The 22,664-nt window shown below is 35.5% G+C and overlaps 1 protein-coding gene across 7 annotated transcripts in view; it reads right to left on the minus strand.

The window, feature by feature from the left end:
- Positions 1-22,664, minus strand: part of GOLGB1 (golgin B1) — a 90,220-nt gene that overhangs the window by 54,350 nt on the left and 13,206 nt on the right. For 6 of the 7 annotated variants that reach the window (XR_009612328.3, XM_060639849.3, XM_060639846.3 and 3 more), the window contains exons 2-9: positions 13,314-13,408; positions 12,356-12,508; positions 11,990-12,142; positions 9,626-9,754; positions 6,902-7,018; positions 4,191-4,313; positions 2,975-3,088; positions 566-968 (exon numbers count right to left, since the gene is read on the minus strand). Coding sequence is in view for 6 of the 7 variants with exons in the window: in XM_060639849.3 (XP_060495832.3) it covers positions 566-968; positions 2,975-3,088; positions 4,191-4,313; positions 6,902-7,018; positions 9,626-9,754; positions 11,990-12,142; positions 12,356-12,508; positions 13,314-13,406 (1,285 nt within the window). In the remaining variant the exon portion in view is untranslated. The remainder of the gene's footprint in view (positions 1-565; positions 969-2,974; positions 3,089-4,190; positions 4,314-6,901; positions 7,019-9,625; positions 9,755-11,989; positions 12,143-12,355; positions 12,509-13,313; positions 13,409-22,664) is intronic. The other variant, XM_060639848.3, reaches the window with a different exon arrangement.

The raw sequence follows: 22,664 nt of genomic DNA on the forward strand, positions 1-22,664 counted from the left end.
ATGAACATATGGGGGGTGGCATGGAGAGAGGGAAACAAACTAAAAGAGACTCTTTAAAGACAGAGAACAAACTGATGGTTATCAGAGGGAGGTGGATGGGAGATGGACTAGATGGGTGATAGGTATAAGGAGGGCACTTATGATGAGCACTGGATGTTGTATGTAAGTGATGAATCACTGAATTCTACTCTTGAAACCAATATTGCACTGTATGTTAACTAAAATTTAAAGAAAAATTTGAAGAAAACAAAAAACAAATCCTACTCATTTCAGTTACTGAAACTTTCAGATCACAGTCATGTTTCACATAGCATTCTTTTTAATACACGACACATCATTATCAATAGTTTTTATTTCTGTAATGATAATTATAATATTAAGCCAGATTATAACTTCAGCCAGAGATAGGAAAAATGACAAAGAGTTCAGAAGAGAGGTCTTTCGTAATTCTGCTAATGATTCAATTGCTTTGAGCAAATGATGTCATTAACATATCCCTGAAATTCTGAAGTAGGAGACACTCAGGTGCTAACCAAGTAGACTTGAAAAGCAACCAAATACTGACCTTCCAGTTGTTGAATAGCCTGGGCTGAATGAACTGCCTGTTCACTCTTATCTTGGAGAAGCTTTGAATTTTCCTCCTTTAGAGCATTACAGGCAGAATGTAGCTCTTGCTCAGTCTTCTGAAGACTCGAAATGTGAGAGATCTTCTCTTCCATTTCTGCTTTGTGCTTCTGCTCTAAAGCATTGTACCGGGACTGTAGTTCAGCCTGGGCTTGACCTGCTTGCTCAAGCTGCTCCAGAAGATGATGCATTTCTTCCTGCAGGTTATGGAAAGATAATTTTCTCTCTGTCACCTCAAGTTGCATCTTTTCCATTAGAATCTTGGACTCCTGTCTTTCTGTTTCCACAGTGTTCCTTAAAGTATTATGCTCAGCTTCCATCTGCTGTAACTGCTGAGAGAGAATCTAAGAAAAAAAGACAAAGCTTCATGAGCTATAAATTCATTCTTTCATTTCAATAAGCATAGTTAAGTACCTGTTCTAGGTGAAGCATGGGGCTAGAGACCCAGGACCAAACCTAAAATTGCATAAGACCCTGTATTTGCTCCTTGATACTTTTAACAGTTTCTATTCATACATACTTATTTGTGCGTCATCTTTTATTTTCTGTCTCTCCCGTTACGAAATAAGTTCAATAAGTGAAGGGACTTTGTTTTATCATCACTGTTCTCTAGCACCAAGCATAGTGCATGTCACAATGAGTACCTGGTACTCAATAAATATTGAATAACGAATGAATGAATGAATGTCGTTCCTGCCCTCATGGAACTCAGAGTTCAGTGGGAGTCACATTTAACCAGATAATTATAATTCAAAAGTGATAGAGGCCATGAGAGAGATACTTAGGTATTAACAGGAGCAGAGAAAAAGGGAAATTTGCCGAAAGTCACATAGTTGTAACTATTTGTATAGTAACTATCTAGTAAGAGGCACAACTGAGATTTGAACCTAACTGCCTGAAGACAGTGAGAGGAGCCTCGGGATCAGGATATAGGTTTTATTAGGATGGGAGATCTGGGATGTTTCTATGCAAGACGTCCTTCTCAAGAAGAGTTGAAAATTAAGAAGAAAGAAGATGATTGACTTTCTCCAGCAGCACACAGCACCCAGATGAATAAGCAGAGAATCTGGACTATAGCACTGATTCTACATTAGGATTTGGCTACCTGAATGTGATAAGACAAGGACATAGGGAACCTAAGGTCTGATAAAAGAGTATTCCAAATGGTCAGACATGGGTCAACAGCAGATGGGGAAAGGAGAGAGGCCAAGAAAGAACTAACATACCAGAGGAACAAAGTGAAAGGACCAAAGGATCTCAATGAGAATAAAGGTCAAGACAGCCTGAGAAAGGGAATGACAGGATGGGTTACAGCCTGGGATGGGATACTTGAGCTTAAGATTTTAGAACATCTTTGTCTGATCACTTTAGATTCAGGGAATACTGCATGGTGGGATTATTTCAAGCCAACAGAAAATCAACAAAAACAAACAAGGGATAGTAAAAATCAGGCACAAGAACCATTCGAGATACCAAAGGAGCAAACTAACAGAAAGGAAACTCACTAGAAGACAGTATGACATTCTAGAGAAACTAGGCTTCATGAGCTATAAATTCATTCTTTCATTTCAATAAGCATAGTGAATTCAATAAGCATAGGTGAAGCATGGGGCTAGAGACCCAGGACCAAACCTAAAATTGCATAAGACCTAAAAGCACAAAGGAAAAAGCAAGAATAAAAGATACAAATAAAAGCAAGAATAAAAGATACAAAAGGTAAGCTCATCATTATATCACCACCATGTAAGCACAGGGTATTTGTTGAAAGAATGAATAAATGGCACCTATTCTCAGAAGGCTTACGATGTTATGGAATGCCTGGGTGGCTCAGTTGGTTAAGCGTCTGACTCTTGATTTTGGCTCAGATCATGCTGTCACGATTCATGACATAGAGCCCCAAGCTGGGCTCCCCATTGACAGCACAAAGCCTGCTTGGGATTCTCTCTCTCTCCCTTTCTCTCTGCCCCTCCTCCACTCCTCCATGTGTACATGCTCTCTCGCTCTCTCTCTCTCTCTCAAAAATAAACGAGAGGCGCTCGGGTGGTGGCTTAGCCAGTTGAGTGTCTTACTTTGGCTCAGGTCATGATCTTGCGGTCTATGAGATCAAGTCCTGCGTTGGGCTCTGTGCTGACAGTTCTGAGCCTGGAGTCTGCTTTGGATTCTGTGTCTCTATCTCTCTTTGCCCTCCCCCATTTTCTCTCTTTCTCAAAAATAAATAAACATTAAAAAAAATTATAAATAAATAAACTTTAAAAAGAAGGCTTATGATGTTATATGTGCTGCCTGGGAAACTAAAGTGGAAATGAATACTCCACTCCTAAGACAGGCAGTAAAGATCACGAGGCAGTACCTGGTTTTTCTCTTCGGCAGTAGTCAGCTCCTGTTGTAGCAAGTCCACCACCTGAGCACGGCCCAATAAGGCTTCCTCATGCTCTTCAAGCTTCCTCTGCAGCACCCTTAATTTCTGAGAAGGAAATGTTTTAGATACAATGTGCTAAACCAATGAGCACCATTATCTGCTTACCTTTCGAAATATTATGTAGATTTGTGTACTTCTGTTTTTTGGATGTTGAGATGACAGATTAAAGAGTGGGACACCAGCATGCCATGCTCCCCCTCCAGCACAAAAAAGAATCTCCGAAATTGCCTTCTCCAGTACACTGACAACAACCAAACTGAGATACAAGCAAGCCCCTGAATTAGGGAGGCTTTTTAGTAATTAGAGAAAATAAAACATCCACTTCTAAAATTATATAGTCAATGTCCTACTCCTATGTAACATAAGTACATGTATATCTCACTCACCAAAGAGAACATTCTCTGCAGGCAAGAACCATTTCTCTTCTAGCTTCATGCACAGGACATGCACTCGATACACATTTGTTGGATAAATAAATCAATGATACATGTATATATTAATATACTACTTCAAAGAGTGCTATATTCTGAAACTTTATTTAGTGGTGTATTCTGAAGGATTACTTAGAACGTGGAAGAAGTTTTCACTCAAAAACAATTAAATGCATCAACCATGAAATACCACTGGAGCACTTTTAGTTACCAGACTGCACTACACACTAAATAAAAACAAATACCTTCAAGTTAGTAGATGATAAACTTAAAAACAATGAAGCCAATTTCCAAAATATACCCAATGAATTTTTTTAGAATAATTGATTTAATAAGAGACTTTATGACTTCAAAATCACTCCTTTACATCTTTATAATTTTTTGAAAGTTTAAAACTGGCTTCATTGATTTGAAGCTTTGGATCAGGTCTTTAATGCAGCTACAATTGGCAAACTGAAGAGAAACCAATTTCTGACTACCACATACATTTGCCAATTAAATTTAGCTTTTGAGTACCAACAACCTGGTTAGAGGCATAAAAGGCAAGGTAAGGACAAGAAAAAATAAATAATTAATATGCAACAGAAGACAAGATCACCAAAAAGAAGCCAATTAAGGAGCACACTAAGACCAAGTAGAGAGCAGTATGCAAAGGTAGAAAATTTAATTAAAAGTTAACCAAATGACAGTCATTCTACTAAGTTTTAGCAACACACCTGTTGCATCTCTGTTTCCACATCTGCCTGGGTTACTAACTGAAGAAGCTCATCTTCATGAAGACGAACTTGTGTTTCAAAGCGGGCATCTTTCTCTCGGACCACCTGCTGCATGGAACTCAACTAAAGACACACACCAGAGAAACTATACACGTTACACTCCCCGAATATAGCACAAACAAAACTCACACACTATTCTCCAAAGATAGACACTGAGAACTGATAGACAATAGAGTTTTTAAATTAAATTTTTAATGTCAAGGATGAGAATGCGAAAGAGAGACAGGCCTGACAATAACTTCCAATGTAAGAGAAATCCTCTTATCAAATTCAGAAATCAGCCTAAATACAAATTGCGATTAACAATTGTATTTGCATGGCTACTAAAATGTTTAAATATACAAGAAGTATAATTTTTAAAAGTTCTGCAGAGATTAGAATATTAAACCTACAAAGTGAAATTAGGTTTCTGTTAAGTCCTAGGCACATCAATATCACACTCAGGCTCAAAAACTTTCAGTGAAAAATCTCATGCCCTATTAAGTCAAACTTCAAACTAATGGATCTTTTATTCAAAATTCTCTACAACTGGAATAAATCCCATTTGATCATGGTGAATGATTTTTTAAATGTATTGGTTGGATTCAGTTTGCTAGTATTTTATTGAGAATTTTTGCATCCATGTTCATCAGGAATATCAACTTGTCTTATCTTCAAAGAACTGCTTTTACCAAAGACCTTGGTATATTTCTAAACTCTTACCACCTCTTCCTGACGCCACTATTTTCAGGTGTCATTACTTGCAGGCTTCTAGATCACCCTTATTTGTAAATGGCTCTTAACAGAATAAAATGGAAATAAATAGACTATGAGCTGTTTAACATCAGTGTTTTTGTTTTGTTCTGTTCTGCAGTTATGTGTGTGTGCACGTGCACATGTGTGTCTGCATACGAATGCCTACTTACTCATTTCTTTAAGATCTGTAGTGTGTGTGTGTTGTGTGTGTGTGTGTGTGCGCGCGCGCGCGCATGTGCACATGTGTTGTCTGCATATGAATGCCTACTTATTCATTTCCTTAAGATCTGTAGTTGAGTATGCTGACCTCATCTTAGCTTGCCCAGTCTGTATTGGTCCTTCAACCACTGCTAATTTTTTCAATTTATGACATCTTGAATTATCTCAGCTCTCCTTCTGGGTAGGAAAAAAATCTTTGTAATTTTTTTATCTTAATTCTGACATTACTATGAATCTGGAATCCTGTGTTGCAAGTGTATAGGCATTGGAGTCCTTCATTACCAAATGCATCTATGTATCCTTTCCTATAAATGTACCATATTCCTTTTTAATCTCTGTGACTTTGCTCAGACCATTCCTCACAAATGGAATACTTTCCCCCATCTTGTCGAGATTAATATCTATCCATCACAGTTTTGCCTAATTTTTCCATGTACCTTCCTTGGATATCACACTCATGGTAACCTCTTTCATCTCTCAAAATACTTTCCATTTGTGTTGACGCTTGCTATTCACTCATTCTGAATGGTTTGCATTATGATGGATCTGTTAATAATATATTTATATTCTTGGCTTTCCATGTTTTATGCCACTCAGTAAAATACATATTTTGTATTTCTTTATGCTACATTATATATAGTGCTTCTGCCTACAACAGACACAATAAAAGCTAATAGTTTTGTAAAAGTAAGGATTTCGGGATATACAATATTAACTGTATATATAGCAGCAGACCATCCATGGACAGAAAACACCGTTAATACAATAATTTATCAAAAAATTAAACACCCAATGGAAAAAATTAACTATTATGCAAAGATACTTCAAGGGAAAAAACAAATTCACGAGTCAAAAGCATTCTCAAGGGAAAAATATAGGGTTGGTTGGTCAAGCTGGAAATTTAGAAAAACAGCCAGAGAGAAGGAGTTGAGGATGCCAGTCCAAACAGTCTGGTCCTGGTAGCAGAAATAAATATGAAGAATGTCAAATACTAGTGCCTTTTAACATTGAATCATGTAACCTATACCACTTTCTCATCATATACTAAGAAACCTTCTGATTATAATTTAACTTCTCAGTAAGATTTTACTATAGGGAAAGAAGGGACCTAATCATTTGTATTTCTTTTTGTTTACCTTACCAGTCCCCTCCAAACAACACAAGCCAAATCATAAAAGACTGAATTTCTGTGTGCTATTAAAACCAAATTACAGGACTGTAGAACTTAGAAACAGCCATCAATTAGGTTATGGCAAATTTATCAACACTTTTATTGTAACACTTTTATAGTAACATTTCTATTTTCTTCTACTACCATACCCTTCTCATTTCTACTGTAACATTCTAGTTACTATACTTTTATATACTAAGGTTTTAAAAAGTGTTTGAATTGGGGCACCTGGGTGGCTCAGTTGGTCGGGTGTCTGACTTTTGATTTTGGCTCAGATCATGATCTCATGGTTCATCAGTTTGAGCCCCATGTTGGGCTCTGTGTTGACAGTACAGAGCCTGCTTGAGATTCTTTCTCTTTCCCTCTCTCCCTCTCTCCCTGGACCCCCACACCCCTGCTTGCACTCTTTCTCTCAAAAGAAATAAACTAAAAAAAAAAAAAAGTGTCTGAATTGGCTTGTCATGAATAACCCATTAGACTTTCATGATTCTTTATTCTAACCATTATGAGGTACCTTCCCCCCTACCTGAGCAGCTTGTTCTGCCTGTGTCTGGCTGAGCTGGGCTTTCAGACTGCTAATGAGTTCTTCCTTCTCTTGGAGCTGTTGCTTCATAATTAAAAATTCTTCCACCTCTGTTGAGCGCTTATCAAATGGAAGACACAGAAGGAAAAAAATATTTAAACAAAAGAATTAGCACTCTTTATTCTTTGACCTCGCCGTCTCATTTGCCCCAATACCTACCAATATCCTTCTAATTTCCTCTTAACACAAAAGTGAACTACATGTGCATAGTGGTTTTTAAAAAGTAATTATCAGAATTATTTGTCAGAGGAAAATAGAAGCGACAGCAGCAATTTTTCAACTTCTCTGAATCCTCACATTGAAACAGACAGCACAACTAAACAGTAAAACCAAAAACCCATAGATAATATTCACAATGAAATTAGGAAGGTAGTCCCACAAACTCCAAAATACAAGCAGGCAGAGCAAACCACCAAAAGGCACAAGACCTGCATGGTATTAAGAGCCTACACAAAGGAAGAAGGCAGCAACAGAGCAACAGTAATGGCCTTGAGAACAGGAAAATCCCCAAATAGCCAACAAGTTCTTACTGGAAAGCACAGTTGGCCAATCTAAGAACAGCAGCTTAAATTGGCAGGGCTTTTCCATTCTCCAATACTGGGTAAATGCAAGGGATCCACAGGAAAAAGGACTAAAAGGCTAGATCAGCCTAGCCCCTCTGAATTCTCAAAACTGACTCATCAGGGCTGCCTTCCAAGATTCAGAGCTGCCTTCCAAGACACAGACCGGAAATAAGAAAAAACTTCTAGGAGTGAAATAAAAATTACGCAGAATAGAGATAACAGAAACAGAAGAAAAAGGTCTATACACATGTTGTATAATTCATTATCAACTAGCCACATGTGACTACAGAAGGCCTGAAATACGCCTAATGCAAATGAGGAGTTTAATTATAAATATAATTTAATTTTAATTAAAGTACAAATTATTTCCCATTAAATTCAACTATATTTCATTTGATTGCATCATGTCATATACTCTTGAATTGTTAAACAAGTAAGACAAGTAAGAAGTGTGCATGCTATTCCTAGTATTACAATAAATACATCATGTAGTCAGTGTCAGTGGATTCACTCAGTTTGAATGATTTTTTCCTACATACTCATGTAACACTGCAATGTGTTTATCTGAATCCTTTATGCAGACAACATGAGTCACAGTTGATACCTATGCAGATCATACAAAAAATGATGTTTCAGCCCTCAGTTCAGTTATTGGAAAGTGTTTAAGTATGTCTGGAACAACTTAAAATGAATCTACTTTTTCAATTGGAAATTTTATGAAATCTACACAGAGGTGAAGTATTTCTAATGAGAATTTAATAACCCAAATTGAGACATAATATAAAAATACACACCAAATTTCAGACAGTGAAAAAAAAGAAAAAGTAAAATACACAAAAATAATTATATTAATTTCAAAAGTATATTTTGAATATATTGGACTAAATGAAAAATATTTTTGAAATTAATTTTCCTTCCTGTTCTTTATCTTTTGTAATATAGCCACTACAAAATTTTTAAAATTATGCATGTGGTTTACATTATATTACTATTGAATCCAGCTGCCAGATCTTTGGACAGACACACACACACACACACACAAAAGAGAGAGAGAGAGAGAGAGAGAGAGAGAAAAGTCTCTTAAGTAAATAAAGTTCTCCTGAACGAAGCCTCTCTCCAAAAGTTTAGAAAAATTAACTGCACACAAAAATAAGGAACATAAAAGGATCAAGGTTAAATTTCATACAAAGTTATTATTAGAAAAAAGACTAAGGAGCAGAATAATATTCTTAAAGGTCATAATAACAGAACTGAGACATGTTAAAAATAAAATAAAATAAAAAACCAAACCCGCCATCTATTTAAAAAGGTGTTAAAAAATAAAGAAAATTATATAAAACACAGAAGAACAACATAAATCAAAATTAGAAATTTCAGAAAAAGAAATCTAAACAAGAAATAACACAAAAGTAAACAAACACAAAACAGAATGCCTTAAGTGAAGTAAGAAAAAAAAAGAAAGTTACAGTGAAGAAAGAAAGAAAAAGGAACTAAGAGTGACAAATACTAAAGATAATCAAAGAAGGAACATACAGATAATAGAAGTTCTTAAAGAAGAAAACATACCAAATATTACAAGCTATATAATTCAAGAAAACTCTTCTGAAATAAAAATATGTGAAACCATATATTAAAAAAGCATAATAGGGGGCGTCTGGGTGGCTCAGTTGGTTGAGCATCAGACTTCGGCTCAGGTCATGATCTCGCGGTCTGTGAGTTCAAGCCCCGCGTAGGGCTCTGTGCTACAGCTCAGAGCCTGGAGCCTGCTTCGGATTCTGTCTCCCCCTCTCTCTCCCCCTCCCCCACTCGTGCTCTATCTCTCTCTCTCTCTCTGTCAAGGGTGAATAAATATTAAAAAAAAATTTTTAAAAAAGCATAATAGGAATCCACAAATATCAACCACAAATGGCAAACACCGATTACTAGACTTAGGCAGGAAGGAAAGGAAGTTGGTGAGGGAAGGAAAGGGAAGAAGAAAGAAAATTGACAGATACATAGGTAAACATCTGTTGGGTATCTAGAAAAATGTATTTATGGTATAATAATCCATTGGGCCTTAGTGATTCATTAACCTAATGATTATGAGGTGACTAAACACCCCTACCTGTGTAGTTTGCTCTGCCTGTGCCTGGATAAGTTGGGCTTGCAAACAGCTAATTAGTTCTTCCTTCTCCAGGAGTTTATGTTTTATCTTTTCTGCTTCCATCTCTTCCTCTGTAGAACTCTTATCATGCTGAAAATACAGGAGATAAAGTTATTTATTTAAAATAATTACAACTAATACATATGTGATCTTTTGTTCTAACTTGCCCTATATAACTATTTGATTATAGTTTCATAAATGGGAGCAAGAAATAACACCTGACCTATCAACCAGGAAGGAATCTTAGAGTTTTCCCATTTTAGTATGGCCAGGTAGCTCCTTGCTAGACTCATCCTCCATCAGATAACAGCTATCAACTCTGAACAATACAGGAAAACAGCTACTTGAAAATGCTAGAGGGCAACCAAAAGCAGGAAGACACTGGAAGGGAGTCAATACTTGGAAGAAATTACACTGAGTTTCCCATTTTTATGGTTTTTTTGTCTGAGGACAAAACCAGTCAGCACCACACAGGACTAAAACTTAATAGAAAATTCACAGTCTCACTGCCTTGAAAAACCAGAGGACAGAATTTAGGAAAACACAGGTGCTGTTAAGTGAGGGGCAAAACATCATACAAGACCCAGTAAAGGGAAATCCAAATCTTTCAAGTCTATTTTTTCCCCCGAAAAGCTCTTCCTTATATTAAACCAGACTCTCCCTCCCTACTGAATTCACCACCCTCAAATGAACCAAGTCTGCTTATTAGAACTACGCAAGATAATTTTATACTTTCTTCTACGTAATACTTTGTCAAGCATCTGAGGATTGCTGTCATTTCTTCAACTATACTTTCCAGAGACTGTCTAGCTCTGTAAATGGGTATCCAATAGTATAAAGCTGCTATAACTAATTGCTGAAACTTAGAAATCATTTGAATTCGACCCTCTTATTTAACAGAAGAAGGAAATGAAGTTGTGGTCTCAGGCCTTAAAAAAAAAAAAAAAAGAGTATAAAATGGATAACTTAAAAATCTAACAACATAGTAGAGGGAAAGTTAGAAGAAACAAAGCAACGTGGGGAGACAGGCTGGTACCACAACTACAAGAAGAAACAATTATCAGAGGAAAAACCAAGAAGAAAAGAATCTTGATGAACAAGTAATCTGAGAAGAATGAGAAAAGCTCCTAAAATAAGCTTTGAGAAGTTAAATAAAGCTATGGAAAAGTAATGTCTTCTGAGCATTAGATCCAGAGAAAAAAGACTAACCAGGGTACTAGGAAGCTAACCAGTGACCCCAAGAGTTGTGCCTAGAGAATCAATTACAACCTCATTTCCCCAAACTAAAAACATTGAACAAGGTGGAATTAAGAAAATGAAAATAATGGGGCACCTGGGTGGCTCAGTCGGTTAAGGTTCTGACTTCAGCTCAGGTCATGAACTCACAGTCTGTGTGTTCAAGCCCCGCATCAGGCTCTGTGCTGACAGCTCAGAGCCTGGAGCCTGCTTCAGATTCTGTGTCTTCCTCTCTCTCTGTCCCTTGGCTGATTGCACTCTGTCTCTGTCTCTCTCTCTCTCTCTCTCAAAAATAAATAAACATTAAAAAAAAAGAAAAAGAAAATGAAAATAAAAATAAATAGATCTCTTAGGCAGAGTTAAGGCTAGGCCAACTACAATGTGCACATGTTATATGCCGGCCTCCATTATATTCTATACCAAACTCTTCAAAAAACTCAGGTTTCTTGTTCACTACATGGCTGGTTGAATGTGAATATCTGGGGCTTAACCACATAGAAAAGCAATAATAATGTGTTGGGACAATACTCTTTCTTAAAAGGCACCACTTTCCTTATTCCTCTAACCCTGATCTTAAATTGTTTTGCTGGTGACAGGTGACAGTCATAAACCTAGAAAGCACCCCTCACAGGGAGCCCAAGGCAATCTAATTAATTCAGTTACAATGCATGAAATATTAATCCACTAATATATGGCCACATGAAGACGAAGAATATTCTATGTCAAGTCACTGACTAAAAGAATTCAGAGCTGGTGGAAACCTTACAGACTATGTAGTTTAATATTCTAACCAAAGATGAAATTCCACCAAAAAGTATGTGCCTCTCCCATCTAAATTCCTCACTCCAGTATATTTTTCCTGTTAGCCTTTTTTAATTCTCTGAAGGTCTAGGTCACATTTCATTTCTATATTTTCTGTTGGCCTTTTATTCTATCTGTGTGTGGCCCAGAGCCCAGCTAGACTACAAGCTCAATAAGAAAGTACAACATTTAGTGTTGTAACTTCATAAATTTTTGTGATTAGGGAAGATCTGTTATAATGGGAGGCTTTTCCACTCAGAAAATGTGTATTATATCCAGTCACCGTACCTTGGAAAGTTGCTCCTCTGACTGAGGTTCTGTAGGCAGGACAGTCCCTCCTTGTGCCTTCATTTCTTCAATGTGCTTATTCAAAGAAGTTAATTTGGCCTTAGCATGAAGTTTTAGTTTTTTTATTTTATTATCAGCAGCTTTTCTTTCTTCCTGTCAGAGAACAATGAGATGGTAAGTATATAAATGTTTATTCATCACGTACCTAGTACATAACAAAAAGTTATTCTCAATAGGCATCATTTTACAGTATGAGGGAAATAAGAATCACATTCTCTAATCACTTAAGTGAAAAGAAAAATGTAAGTGAATGTTGTGTCTGTCTTTTATCAAATGCTTGGCAGGAAAGGAGGAAAACCATGGTACCTGTAGAACTTCATCCTTTTGTTGCAGTTGAATGTCCTTCTGTCTAACGATTTCTTTTAACTCCACCACCAACTGCTCAGCATAAGCCAGGCGCTCCAGAACATCCTCTTGTGTTCTATTGTTAAATTCCATGTCTGATTCTTGGGGTAATGCCTAGTATTTAGACAAAAAGTTGCCAATGCACCAGGGAAAAGACATTAGCATTGAGAGAAAAGAGTTCCTTCATTGCAACATCATTTTATCTTTTCCCCAGCTCACCTCCGTACTTAAGAAATCTTTCCAACTCTGAGACAATAATTATCATCATAGCCATTAAAATATATTGAGTATTTTAGAAATGTGAAGCATTTCACAAACATTATCTCATTTATGAGATTATCCTAATTTTACCAAAGAGAAAAATAAAGGGAAGCAAATATAACAAACTAGCAAGTGGAAGACCCCAAAATTTAAATTTAAGAGAGCAGTTGAATAAAGTTCTCTCAACCACTAGGCAATACTGCTTGTCTTTCAGAAAACTAAAGGGCTTCTTTTGATTCCTTATGTGACCATCAGAAAATACAATGTAAACTATAAGAGAAGTGTGGATAAATTTACAATAGCAAACATATCTTCAAACCTGAAAGGTGCCCTAGTTCTGCCACTAATTATTCAAACCTTTCCTAGGGAACAGGATATATACCTGAGGAGAAGTTAAAACAATCTAGCTAGCACTAAACAAGGCTCAGGGGGCAATGAGAAAGATCTTTCCAATCTCATCCAGAACTTGACTCCCATCACCGTGGCTTATAGGCTACAAACTTATAGGAGAAGGATCATTTATAAAGTATCAATATTTTTCTTAATCCTCTCTTCCACCTAGTACAATGGAGGCTGCTTAAAACCTTCTATCTTCCTTTTCCTCAGAAGAACATAGAATATATGTCTCATCAGTTTAATTTAGAACAGAGCTACTCACAGGGTCTAGGGAAGCCCTCATATTCTGATCAGTGTCATCTCCTGATAATTCATGCAAAACAACATTGGCTAATCCTGACAATCGGCTCAGCATTTCTGCAGGAAAAGAAAACATAAACAGTAAAATGGACATAGGCTTCTCTTGTACTGGCAACTATATCATCTATAAGTGAAAAGCATGATGATGTCTTTAAAAAGGCATTTGAGGGGCGCCTGGGTAGAGCATCCGACTTCAGCTCAGGTCATAATCTCGCGGTTAGTGAGTTCGAGCCCCATGTCAGGCTCTGGGCTGACAGCTCAAAGCCTGGAGACTCTTTCAGATTCTGTGCCCTCCCTCTCTCTCTGCCCCTCCCCCATTCATGTTCTCTCTCTCTCTCTCTCTCTCTCTCTCTCTCTCTCTCTCAAAAAATAAAATAAACATTAAAAAAAATTTTTTAAAAAGGCATTTGAGTATGTGCAGTGTAGTCACATAGTGTTCTTTTCAGTGGCAACTGCACTACACTCAAATAACCACCACTAACATTTTCTAAATAAAATACAGATACATAATTGTTTTGTGGGAAGTAAAAATGTCTTATAAGTTACCTTTAATCCATTTTCTTTCATCATAATTTCATTTACAAACATGAACTTCTAACATTCCTTCCCCTGCCAGAAGATTATTCTCTCCTACTTTGTCAAATAAATCCTGTGATGTAGCAAAATTTTTCTTTTTATGTGCCCTCATGAACCCCATTCTTTCAGGAGGGTTTCCTGATAACCTATGCGGTTTTGCTAAAATTTAAATATAATCCTTGTTTAAATGTATAGCATTAAATGCATATATTAGAAAAGGAAAAGGGATTTAAATCAGCAACCTGTGCTGCTTCTGTAGGAAATTAGAAAAAGAAGAGCAAAATAAAACAAACATAAGCAGAAAAAAATTCAGGTTAGAGCAGAAACTAATAAAATTGAAAATAGAAAAATACAGAAAATCACTAAAACCAAAAGATGATTCTTAAAGAGTAAGTTCAAACTAAAATTACCTGAATGTAACATAGACTGCCACCTGCAGAAAAGGTTATATACAAACCTAATGGTACCCTTATATCAAAAACCACTAATAAATATGCAAAGTATAAAGAGAAAGAAATCCAAATATATCACTAAATAAAATCAGCAAACTATGAAAGAGATAAAGACAAAGAAGGATCAGAGAATATCTCCAGGAACAACCATAAAACAAATAATAAAATGGCAGTAAATACATACCTATCAACAATTACTTTGGATGTAAATGTACTAAACACTCCAATTAAAAGACACAGTGTGACAGAACAGATTTTAAAAAATAAGGCCATCTGTAAGCTGCCTACAAGAGACTCATTTCAGACCTAAAGATACATGCAGATTGAAAATAGGGCATGGAGAAATATTTATCATGCAAATGGATGTCAAAAGAGAGCTTGAGTACCAATAGTTATATGGGACAAAGCAGACTTTAAAACAAAGACTGTAACAAGAGACTTTTTTTTTTTTAAGTTTATTTATTTTGAGGGAGAGAGTGTGAGTGGGGCAGGGGCAGAGAGAAAGGGAGAGAGAGAATCCCAATCTCATGAACCCTGAGATTATGACCTGAAAGGAAACCAAGAGTCGAACGATTAACTTGACTGAGCCACCCGGGTGCCCCAAATACATATTCTTCTCAAGTGCACATGGAGCATTCTCCAGAACAGATCACAAAATAAGCCTAAACAAATTCAAGAAAACTGAAGTCATACCATACATTGTTATTGAACACAATGCTATGAAAATACAAGTCAATCACAAGAAAAAATCTGGAAAGAACACAAATACATGGAGGTTAAATAATATGCTACTAAACAATGAATGTGTTGACCAGGAAACAAAAGAAGAAATAAAAAAGTATATGGAAACGAATGAAAATGAAAATATAATGGTCCAAAAGCTTTGGGATGCAGCAAAAGCAGTTCTAAGAGGGAAGTTAATTGCAATACGGGCCTACCTACCTCAAGAAGTAATAAATTTTCAAATAAACAACCTAACCTTATACCTAAAGGAGCTAAAAAAAAAGAAACACAAACAAAACCTAAAACCAGCAAAAGGAAGGAAATAATAAAGATTAGAGCAAATAAATGATATGGAAACTAAAAAAATAGCACAGATCAATGAAACCAGGAGCCAGACTTATCAAAGTTGGCGGGGGGGGGGGGGGGGGGGGGGGAGGGAGGAAGGAAGGACTCAAATAAAATCACAAATGAGAGGAGAAATAACAACCAACACCACAGAAATACAAACAATTATAAGAGAATATTATGAAACACTATATGTCAACAAACTGGACAACCTGGAAGAAATAGATAAATTCCTAGAAACACATAAACTATCAAAAACGAAACAAGAAATAGAAAATCTGAACAGACTGATAAACAGAAAAGAAACTGAATCAGTAGTCAAAAACTTCCACCAAAACAAGTCAGAGGTGAATTCTACCAAACTAGAATACCATTTAGCTATTCTTCTCAAAATTTTGCAAAAACATAGAAAAGGGAGGAAAACTTTCAAATTCATTTTATGAGGCCAGTAGTACACTGATTTCAAAAACAGATAAAGACACCACTTAAGAGAACTACAAGTCAGTATCCCTGATGAACACAGATTTAAAAATCCTCAACAAAATACTAGCAAATCAAATTAGTATTTTAAAAAAATTATTCATGATCAAGGAGGATTTATTCCTAGGCTACAAGAATGGTTCAATATTTGCAAATCAATCAGTGTGATAATCACATCAATAAGAGGAAGGTTAAGAACCACAAGATCATTTCAATAGATACAGAAAAGGCAGTTGATAAAGTACAATATCAATTCATGATAAAAATCTTCAGCAAAGTAGCTGTAGAGGGAACATACCTCAACATAATAAAAGCCATATATGAAAAACCCACAGCCAACATCAAAAACTGAGAGATTTTCCTCTAAGCTTAGGAACAAGAGAAGGATGTCCACTCTCACTGCTTTTATTCAACATAGAAGTCCTGGCCACAGCAATCAGGTAAGAGAAAGAAATAAAAGGCATCCAAATTGGTAAGGAAGAACTGAAACTTTCATTATTTGCAGATGACATGATACTATATATAGAAAACCCAAAAGACTCCATCAAAAACTGCTAGAACTGATAAATGAATTCAGTAAAACTGCAGGATACAAAATCAATGTACAGAAATCTGTTGCATTTCTATACACCAATAATGAAGCAGAAGAGAAATTAAGAAAACAATCCCATTTGTAACTGCACCAAAAATAATTAAATACCTAGGAATAAACCTAACCAAAGAAGAAAAATAATTGTACTCTAAAAACTATAAAACACTGAAGAAAGAAACTGTAAATGACACAAAGAAATGGAAAAACATTCTATGCTCATGGGTTGGAAGAACAAATATTATTAAAATGTCTATACTACCCAAAGCAATCAATAGACTTAATGCAACCCTCCCCCCTCAAAATACCAACACCATTTTTCACAGAACTAGAACAAACAATTCTACAATTTGTATGGAACCACCAAAGACCCCAAATAGCAAAAGCAATCATGAAAAAGAGAAACAAAGCTGTAGGCATCACAATTCTGAAATTCAAGTTATATTACAAAACTGTGGTAATCAAAACAGTATGGTACTGGCACAAAAACAGACCCATAGATCAATGGAACAGAATAGAAAACCCAGAAATAAACCCACAACAATATGGTCAATTAATCTTTGACAAAGCAGAAAAGAATATCCAATGGGAAAAAGACTCTCTTCAATAAGGAAGAGGAAAACACTAGGAAAATGGGACAGCAACATGCAAAAAGAAAGAAACTGGATCACTTTCCTATACCTTACACAAAAATAGATTCAAAATGGATTAAAGAACTGAATGTGAGATCTGAAACCATAAAAATCCTAGAAGAGAACACAGGCAGTGTTCAGTAACTGCTTAGAACAAGCAGTAACCTCTTTGACATTGGCTGTTGCACTTTTTTCTAGATATATTTCCTAAGACAAGGGGGAAAATGCAGAAATAAATTATTGGGACTATATCAAAATGAAAAGCTTCTGCACAGCAAAGGAAATATCAACAAAATGCAAAGTCAACTTGCAGAATGGGAGAAGATATTTGCAAATGACATATCCTATAAAGGGTTAGTATAAAACTCAACACCAAAAAAAATAATAATCATCTAATTAAATTATGGGCAGAAGACATGAACAGACATTTCTTCAAAGAAGTCATGGAGATGGCTGACACATAAGAAGGTGTTCATCATCACTTACCATAAGGGCAATGCAAATCAAACCACAATGATTTATCACTTCACACTTGTCAGAATAGCTAAAATCAACAACACAAGAAACAACAGGTGTTGGCAAGGATGTGGAGAAAAAGGAACACTCTTGCACTGTTGGTGAGAATGCAAATCAGTGTAGCCACTCTGGAAAACAGTATGGAGGTTCCTCAAAAAGTTAAAAATAGAACTACCATATGATCCAGCAATTGCACTACTAGGTATTTGCCCAAAGAATACAAAAAACTATTTCAAAGGGATACACATACCCCTATGTTTATTTACAACAGCCATGATATGGAAGCAGCCCAAGTGTGTCCATAGATTGATGAATAAAGAAGATATGGTATGCGTGTATATATAAATATATACACATATATATATGTGTATATACACACATATATATATGTACATACATATTTATATGTGTATATACACATATATATGTATATATATATGTATATATATGTACACACAAAAGAATATTATTCCACCATAAAAAAATAACAAGAATCTTGCCATTTACAATAACATGGATGGAACTAGAGAGTATAATCCTAAGTGAAATAAGTCAGTCCAACAAAGGCAAATACCATATGATACCACTCATATGAAGAATTTAAGAAAAAACAAATAAGCAAAGGGGGAAAAAAGAGACAAATAAAGAAACAGACTCTTAATTATAGAGAACAAACTGATGATTACCAGAGGGGAGGTGGGTGAGGGGATGGGTTAATTAGGTGATGGGGATTAAGGAGTGCACTTATTGTAATGAGTACTGGGTAATATATGGAATTTTCTTTTTATGTTTGTTTATTTATTTTGAGGGAGGAGGGGCAGAGAAAGAGGGAGAGAGAGAATCCCAAGCAAGCTCTATGCTGACAGCACAGACCCCAATGCAAGGCTCTGTGAGATCATGACCTGAGCCGAAATCAAGAGTCAGATGCTTCACTGACTGAGCCACCCAGGTGCCTCTGATGTATGGAATTGTTGAATCACTATATTGCACACCTGAAATAAATATAACACTATACCTTAGCTAACTAGAATTAAAATAAAAACTTAAAAAAAAAAAGTTTGTTCTTTGAAAAGATCAACAAAATTGATAATGCTCTAGTCAGGCTGACCAAGGAAAAAAAAATAAAGATACAAGTTATCAATATCAGTTATGAAAAAGGAGACATCAGTACAGATCTAACATACATTAAAATATTGTAACACAACAGTACAAATAATTCTATGCCCATAAATTCATCAACATAGAAGAAATGGGATAATTCCTTAAAAGATATAAGCTAAAAAAACTCACTAAAGAAGAAAAAGACAAATATAGATAATACACACAAAATAATATACATACATAATACACACAAATATATAAATACACATACACCCACACATCCCTTATTTATTATTTACTCATTCATTCATTCAGATCAGTGTCAACTGCTAGTCCATAGAAGTGAGAATATTAATGTTTTGATAGGAAAAATCAAAATAGAACTGGACTGTGCATAGCACTAGTATAAGTAATTACACTAAATTTTGTTTAATGATAAAATGTTATTTGGCCTTCAAAAGCCTCAGCAGGGAGAAATATAAAAGCTCTTGTACAAAATAAGCACTTGAATTAAAAACAATTACCCCTAAAGTTTTCTTCTACTTAGAACAGTAATAATGTTTAGGGCAACCATGGTCCTTAATTAAGAAGGAAGTGGTGAAGTCTTTGTTTCTATGACAGGTTATCTTGGATAACCGAACTAGCATATAACACTTAGAAAAAAGATGTACATGAAACAGGAAAGGAAAAAGAAAACCACTCCTAGAAGGGCAACATAGAACCACATATAACTATATATATAACTACTAAAAAGGCAACATAGGGCCACACATAAATATATAGGACCATATATAACCACTCATTCAAGCTGTGAGACTTATAACTATAGTCAGTTAAAAAAAATCACAACTCACCATTACACAGACTAAACTTTGTTTTCAACTCTCAAGACTGAATTTTCTATAGCAATCATTAGTGAAAGAAATGAACACCATTAACTATGTGCCTAATAGGCACATAGATTTGCACTAATCAAAGAAAGTCATAACAGAACCTACTCTATCAAACAGAATCATTTTATCTTCAGATTTTTCAGACCACATCAGGAATAAACACACACACAAAAAATCAACCAACTGATGGGACTCTGAAAAAATGGGGATTGCAAACAGCACAGATTATGGAACTTCCTGATTTCCCACATAAAAATTGACAAAGCAACTAGATAACAAAACTAAAAACCCATATACAGGCTTTACCAAAAAAACAATGTGACAAAGTTTCCCACAAACTCTAAAATAAACATGGATATAGATAAACCACCAACAGCCACAAGATCTGCATGTCATTGTTGTCCATGTGGGAGGAAAAGGGAAGTGAAGAGTGGCAGAATGTTCCACCCCAAAATCTGTCACTTTGGCTTAAAGATTATTTTGGAGCTAAAGGCACTTGAAAAATAGCAGGTACAAGAAGGATGCTCTGACCTCTCCTTTTTCTTCCTGAAAGCAAGATACAAAACCTCATATGGAAGATGTCCTCCTTATATTAGAAGGAAAGTAACATTCTTATCTCCAGGGATGGGGAGTTGAAGCCAAGAGGAATCTGTACAAACAAACCTTGTATGTGAATCCTTGTCTTCCTAGTCACTTTTCCATGATTAACTACCCCTTTGCCTTGTACTGTTATCACAATTTACTGCTCCTTGTCCAACTCAATATATAAGTGTTCCATTCTAATTGCTTCTTTTAGTCTTCATTTCCTTATGAGGGCTCCAGTGTCACTTAAAATTTATACTAAATAAATCTGTATGCTTTCCCTGTTAATCTGTCCTATGCATATTTAATTCTCCATCCAAAAACCTTAAGAGGAAAGAGGTAAAATAATGCTGCCATACAGAAGCTATAAGACTGTGACACATAAACCAAGAGAACCACAAAATAGCCAGTGGGTATTCACTGGAAAATGTGCTGAGCCAATTAAAGAATAGCAGCTGAAAGAGGGAGGTATATCCATACTCCAACACACATAAGAGCAAGGAGCCTGCAAGATTTAAAATGACTAAAGAGTCTGGGCCCCTGAACTCTCAAAACTGAAGAGTCATGGCTCTCTTTCAGAACAGGGCTTCTAGTAAGAGCAGAACCAAAATTCATCAAAACTGAGTCAACAGACAACAAAGGAAGATCCAGATAAAGAGTGAGCTGGGGGTAGTAGAAAAGGAGTCAGGAAATCTCAGAAATCCAATGGCCACATATTTGAACCAATATTGGAAAACAACGTAAGAGGGAACTCTGTGAAGTTAGAAAGGCTATCCAAAATAAATGTCCTTCTAAAAGTTTAGCAACATTAAATTAACACAAAAATGAGCACCTGAAAAGTAACACAATCTCCATACAAAGTCATTTTAAGAAAAATAGCAGAATAATATCCATACAGAAAATGGAAGCATGTCAAAGAGTCATGCTCAAAATAACTCAAAATTACAACCTACTAAATCAAAATGATGTAAGACATGAAAAGCCATACGTCAGAAACTGAAATACCCATAAAGGCAGCAAGAGAAGAAAGGAACAAATGAACCACACAACAGTCAGAAAACTATTAATAAAATGGCAATAGTAAATTCTTTCAAAAATTACTTTAAATATAATTGGATTAAATTATACAATCAAAAGACATGGAGTGGCTGAATGGATTTAAGAAACAAAATCCAACTATATGCTGCATACAAGAGACTCACTGGCTCTAAGGTTACACAGAGACTGAAAGTGAAGAGATGGAAAAAGATATTCCATGCAAATGGTAACCAAAAGAAAACAAAGGTGACTAATAAAAGACAAAATAAACTTTTAGTTAAAAACTGTAATGACAGGCAGAGAAAAGGTCAATGGTAAAGGGGTAAATGATAAAGGGGTTAATTCATCAAGAGGATATAATACTTGTAAATAAATATGTATACACCCAGTATCAGAAAGCTAAATATATTAAGCAAATGTTCGCAGAACTGAAGGCAGAAATAGACAGCAATACAATAATAGTGGTAGACTTCAATTCCCTTACAACAGATATGTCATCCAGACAGAAAAGCAATAAAAGCATAAGAAAGCAATAAGAAAACAATGTACTTGAACTACACATTAAATTAAATGGACCTAACAGACATATACATAACATAACAAAAGCAGCAAAATATACATTCATTTCAAGTGCACATGGAACACTATCTAGGATATAGATCATATATTGGGCCACAAAATAAGTCTTTACAAATTTAAGAATATTGAAATGATATCGAGTATTATTTCTGATGACAATGGTATGAAACTAAAAATCAAAGAGAGAGAGAAACAAAAAACAAAGTCTTAACTACAGAGAACTGATGGTTACCAGAGGGGATATGGTGGAAGATGGGTTAAATAAGTGATGGGGATTAGGGAGTGCGCTTGTGATGAGAACCAGGTGATGTATGTAATTGCTGAATCACCATATTGTACACCTGAAACTAATACAAGACTGTATGATCACTAACTGGAATTAAATTTAAAGAAAAAAAACATTAAAAGAAGAAATAAAATTACTTTTAATATGCAAAAAATAGCAAGAAGAATATTGGAAAATCCACAAATATGTGAAAATTAAACAATATGCTCCTGAATCAATGGGTCAAAGAAGAAATCACAAAGGAAATAAAAAATTATATTGAGACAAATGAAAATGGAAACATGGCATATCCATGGAAATTTAATGAGACACAGCAAAAGCAGTTTTAAGAGGAAAGTTTGTGGAGATAGCCTCCTACATTAAGAAAAAAGAAAGATCTCAAATAAACATTGTAACTTGACACTTCAAGGATCTAGCGAAAGAAAAACTAAGGTGAAAGCAGAAGGAAGGAAATAAATAATTATCAAAGCAGGAATAAAGGAAATGGAGACTTAAAAAACAATAGAAAACACCAATAAAAC

Source organism: Panthera onca, chromosome C2 (genome assembly GCF_046562875.1).
Source record: "Panthera onca isolate mPanOnc1 chromosome C2, mPanOnc1 haplotype 2, whole genome shotgun sequence".
Classification (NCBI taxonomy): domain Eukaryota; kingdom Metazoa; phylum Chordata; class Mammalia; order Carnivora; family Felidae; genus Panthera; species Panthera onca.